The 5,528-nt window shown below is 31.7% G+C and overlaps 1 protein-coding gene across 1 annotated transcript in view; it reads right to left on the bottom strand.

Annotated features, from left to right (window-relative positions):
- The window catches only part of LOC111084890 (diuretic hormone class 2-like), a 25,578-nt gene continuing 20,050 nt past the window's right edge, over positions 1-5,528 (bottom strand). Inside the window, exons 2-4 of the mRNA XM_022381382.1 lie at positions 3,659-3,758; positions 770-868; positions 1-272 (exon numbers count right to left, since the gene is read on the bottom strand). Of these exons, the coding sequence (XP_022237090.1) occupies positions 134-272; positions 770-868; positions 3,659-3,753 (333 nt within the window). The 5' untranslated portion in view covers positions 3,754-3,758 and the 3' untranslated portion in view covers positions 1-133. The remainder of the gene's footprint in view (positions 273-769; positions 869-3,658; positions 3,759-5,528) is intronic.

Below are 5,528 nucleotides of genomic sequence, written 5' to 3' on the forward strand. Positions count from 1 at the left end.
TTTCGTGCAGAAAGTATTTTATTTTTACAAGTACACTAGATTACATTTCTAATGTGTAAATTCAATTTAAAATGTGAAATTCATATTATCTTATTTAAGAGTTGAGATTTAATAACAGCTCTAACTCTATCATTCATTCTTTGTCGCTAACGTCACGACGCCGCCTGCCAGGTCCACCAGCGAAATTGGCAGCTGCTAATCCCATCAAATGTTTAGCAGCTTGGCTTCCTGAAAATCCACGGGACAATCCTAAGTCCAGTCCACGCTTCTCACTAAATAATATCGGAATGAAGTACAGTGAAAACTTGATGTATTATTCACGCAACAACAAAAAAGTGTCCAATGGAACAGTATTACAGAGAACTAGGAAGCTGTCAGTGTAATGTTTTCAATTCATTACATTTTAGTCGAATTTGACTGAACTTGATTGAAATATAACAGAAAAATAGTTGATACAACTGAACTGATCTATTTTTTCATTAAAATCTATGGTAAAATATAATCTCAACTCTAGACCTGAAAGAGTCTGTGCTCTGAAAGCTTCCTTGTTACTTAAGTGAACTTTGTAACATTGTTTTACCCATGTCTTATTTTCTGTTTCATTTTTATTGGATATTAGAATGTTTATTGACAATATAACGTGATGGGAGTTTCATCAAGTTGTCCATTTTGTTATATATATTTTTTATAATTAATTAATTATAATAATTGCAATGTTATTTTACTTTTAGTAATACAATAAAAAAATAAAGCCCGTTTTTTTACGTACGTTTTAGCGCTTTCAGAAACAAGCAGATTCTCCAATACTCCGGTCAAGACTCGAATGACTTCATCAGGATGTTCAATTTCCACCAGAGTGCGCTTCAACCTAGATAAGAGATGAAGTAATAGTGTGAAAGAGAATTAAATCACAAGATAGTTATAGATACATTTTCAACGTCTTATCTTCCATTTTGTTTTTTTGCAATACAAGAAGAAAATTGGTTGAAGTTATGATAAACCGACATATTAGTTTTAAGATATAATCTACAGAGGGTTCTTTATACTTATTGGTGTTTTATCAACATAAGGATATAACTTTTAATGAATTTATTTATTTATATATTATCGAGTAGCATGTTGTTAAGCATAATGCCACTATATCCAAAGTTACATATAGTTGTAAAGTTGACCATTTGTATCGATATTTCAATTTTCAGGAAGGATGTGGTTCAGTCTTAAGCCAAAATGTGAAATATGTTGTATTTCTTGAAGAAAAGCAGTTGTTCAGAAACAAGAGTTTGATTTGAACTATTCTATAAAGTTTTAAAGATCTGTAGTTATTCAATAGATTTGTAAGTACAGATAAAATTATGTCAGATGTGTTGTGTGTGTTACGAAGCTACCGATAAAAGGGTGTGTTTACTGTGTATATTAGTAAATAAAGATTCAACCGAATAGTATTTGTTTTCACTTTACTGAATGCAGAATTCACAGGACTGAGCTGTAAATTTTTGAAGTGGATTTAAATAGTTCTATTGACATTTAAAATGCGGTTGTGTTTTGTATTTTTCCAAGTTTGTTCTCCAGATGGTGTTTCGGACTTTTCTGTCTCCATCTTCAGAATACGTGATTAAAGACTCAACATAATACACGAAATGACACCTCCAACGTAGTGAATTGTTGTGTGTTAAATATGTTAATATGTAAACATTAAACGGAATATATTTGTTTGGTAAACAGAAACTTTATAATGCTTTGTGTATTGTTGTTAAATATAGACTAATAGAGTTTTTCTTTGCTGGTAAATAGCCGAAGGACAAGACTATTTCGCTGTTGTAATTTTATAGATAGCTCATGAAACATTATAACCAATGTTTGACGTTATGATTTAAACAAAAACATTTCATGAAAGCAGCTTGTTTTCCTTGTAGCCCTAGATGTTTGGAGTTATGTTATAACAAGCTCTGGGTCTTTGTATTATATATAACAGAAGAAAATTAGAACGTCTTGTTTAAAGAGACATTATTCTTTACGACACATCAGTTAACATGTGTTCACATCAATTTGAAGCGTTTCCATCACTCATATTGTCAGTACGGTTTATTCTTTACCGATCGCTAGAGACATCTGATTTCTGTAAAATTTGTATCAAGGTTAAATTTGTGTAGAATTTAACCAAATTATTTTATGCCTTTGTTGAGTTAGTTTTGTGATTTATCAACGTTCAAAGCGTAGAAGGTTAACATAATAATGCTTGGAGACGGCTTGAATGAGTAATGAAGATAAAACTTTAATATAAGTTTAACACAACGGCAAATGTACAACGTTTCGACAAGGTTTTGTCATCATCAGGTGAACATCTAAACATTACTGGGTCCTATTATTATTTTATGCTAAGTGTGCATAGACTTTTCCAAAGGTTTTATTTATTTGTTTGTAGTTAAGCACAAATCTACGTAATGGGCTATTCGTGTTATACCAACCACGATTACCGAAACCCGATTTTTAGCTTTATATGTCTTCAGAATTACCGTTGAGCCAATAGAGGACTTTACAGAGAGTAAATGTTCATGAAATAATCTCTTAAGTGAGCAGAAGCTACTCGTGTGCTATTTCCTGAAACGTTTCCCCATATTTTTACATTGTAGTAACTCGTTTATCACTCGCTTAAATAATAAATGTTAGAAAAAATTGTAATTCTATTTTCAAAATTGCTGGGATGTATTGGAAAGTGATCGGACACTTGTTTTCAGTGATCTGTTTACTAATAATATTACAAAAAAAGAGAAGCACATGGATCCTAACGGATTTTTATGACACCACTTACAACGCCTTCCATTTAGAAACATCATCTGTTGCTGTAAAACACTACAATTGTCTCAAGCACTTAACATCTGTTTATAATGTACGAACTCCAATCAGTGTACGAAGCTTGTGTTATAACCGGCTGAGACCTGGAGTTAGCAGTTTTCCCTCCTAAAAGCATACTTATTCCTTTTGTGATCTATCTGATATTACCAAATTTGTTAGAAATTACAGTTCTCGAATGTCCATACCAAAGGTTTTGGTATGTGAGGTAATGTTAAGAATGAGTTTAGTCGCCAAGCAACTATCAAGCGGTATTTTAAATTTAGTACCTACAGGTTGAACAGTCATGTTAGAGAACCGAAGATTCAGACATAGTTATCCCCAGATTAGAACAGTAGATAAGAAGGGCAACAATTCACCAGTACTCTTCTACTACGTAGCCACTTTTAACCGAAAAGTACTATTGATCGTTATGGTTAAAACGCTCCTCAGCTGAAACTGAGACACGTATTCAGCAGCATTTCACGACTCGAACCTTGGGCCTTCAATTTCAAAGACAAACATGCTAATTGTAAAATTTAATAATCTTAACGATAACTTAACGATTTATGAGTTTTTTTTTGTGTTAAGAATATATTAATTAAACCAAACACAATTCCATAATTTAATGTCTGGTTTAAAACAAAGTTAGAATTAATAATTGAAGGCTTTCGCGCATAATACATAGAAAGTATACATTTATCTGCAGGTAGACAACTTAGCCAATGGTATAACTAGATTAAACTCAATAACACTCAATTTAAGAAGTATATTTAACACATTTAAACTTTAAAACAGTCTGAAAGGAAGGGAAAATTCTGTAACTCACCGATTCTGAGGCAAGGAAGCCGACAAAGCTACTGACAAGACCGACATCAAGAGAAACACGGTAATGAAACCGACTATTACTGATACCTTGACCATAGTGTCTGTATTGGAGTAAAATGACAAAAGGTAGAAGTTAATATCGTAATCATGTAAAAATAGATCATCTGATGAGAAAATTTGATTAAATCTGCACCTAGTGGACAAAATGGGCAACTAAAACTAAACGAGAAGTTGGGGATATGCTGTTCAGAAACATACGAAGTACAATTTATATTAGTATTGACATTGGCTTTCATATAGAATTAACATTGTATTACCATATAAATGTATACAAAATTCATCGAACTTTATCCTGATTATCAAATTACTTAAGAAAGAGACAAAAAATGTTTTCTCCATGTGAACCTGTCTTTCTTTGTTACTGATGAAGATAGGTGTACCTGTCGATAGCATTAGGATCTTTTCGTTTTCTTAATGTAATTCCAATCCTTTTTCATCTACCTCTTTGTTTTATTATCACAATCAAGTAACCTTATGCTATTTTAAAATTATCGACAAAAGGAAATTAACACAATATGTTAGTTTGTGTTAACTTCAAGCTCGCGAGTTTTTACTAGTCTATAATTAAACCCTCAAGTAAATTTGTAAAAAAACACATGAAAATGCCTACTTTTTAATATTTTACATGTAAACTTTACTACTACATACTGTACAATTGAAATTCAAATGACTTAGACACATAGACAACTTTTTGTTTTTCATGAAACACACACTTTAGTAATTTGTTAACAAATGCGGAGTACATCTAGTACAGATCTCTCTCAGTTATAATTATGAGGCATCTACTAGTAAAAGTAATAACACATGGATAGGGCCTGAAAGTACGAATATTGGGAATGTGTTCAATTTTTATTTATTTAGGTTTCGTAAATTAAGGATATATAGTTCTATTAAAACTACTAAGATATTTCAAATGATATAATACTTTACTAAAGTAAAATGTTCCTAAGTGAAAATGAAGGAAAAGCGACAACAGAAACGGTGAAAATACTGTCTAGCGTAACTGATTTTGGGTGAAATTGGGATCCTCACCTACTTGTATAATGGGCTTTGTTGCTTGTATATCATAGATTTCACTTTAATATCTTGTAATATTCAATTTTTAACACAAAAGTGATATCAATGCATTGTTGCACTAATAGACTAAAGGCAAGACAACTAGTGAACAGCACCCGCCAACAGCTCTTGAGATAATATTATCTGATCTAATAGTGTGAAGTGACGTCACTGTTACAGCGAGTTCATATCCCAAAAATGCGCAGTGTGTTTTAGTGGCACAAGTAGTTAACTGTGAGTCCTTAAATTCACTAGCTATCCACTAGGTAATTAGCGTTATATTGCGTTACAGGTCTAATTCTACATACACCCTGAGGTAAATTACAAAATTATCGATTGGACATTGGTAGTTCTTGTTACTCAAAATTCAGACATCAATCCATTCAAGAACAATTAACTAAAAAAGTGTCTTGTCTTTTGTTAGTAGCCAGTAAACTTAAACCTAGAAAGCATATTTATATATGCAGATTAGAATAGCAATATTACTGTAACTACATCAAAAGTATTAGACAAATATTCAGCACTATGTGACAGTCATGAATGACTACAAAAGAACAACACGAAATTTATATGAAAATTTAGTTTCCTTTTTATATATAATATGTATACATACATATATAAGTTTTTTAAAGGTGTGACAGTTTCCCTTGCATTTTAAACATTTCAAATATGGAAACAAATCCTACATGTTTTCAACATTGTTGTTGAACTACAGATTTGATAGTGTATGTTAGAAAATAGATGCGAACTTACCT

The sequence above is a fragment of the Limulus polyphemus genome, unplaced genomic scaffold (assembly GCF_000517525.1).
Source record: "Limulus polyphemus unplaced genomic scaffold, Limulus_polyphemus-2.1.2 Scaffold159, whole genome shotgun sequence".
Taxonomy (NCBI): domain Eukaryota; kingdom Metazoa; phylum Arthropoda; class Merostomata; order Xiphosura; family Limulidae; genus Limulus; species Limulus polyphemus.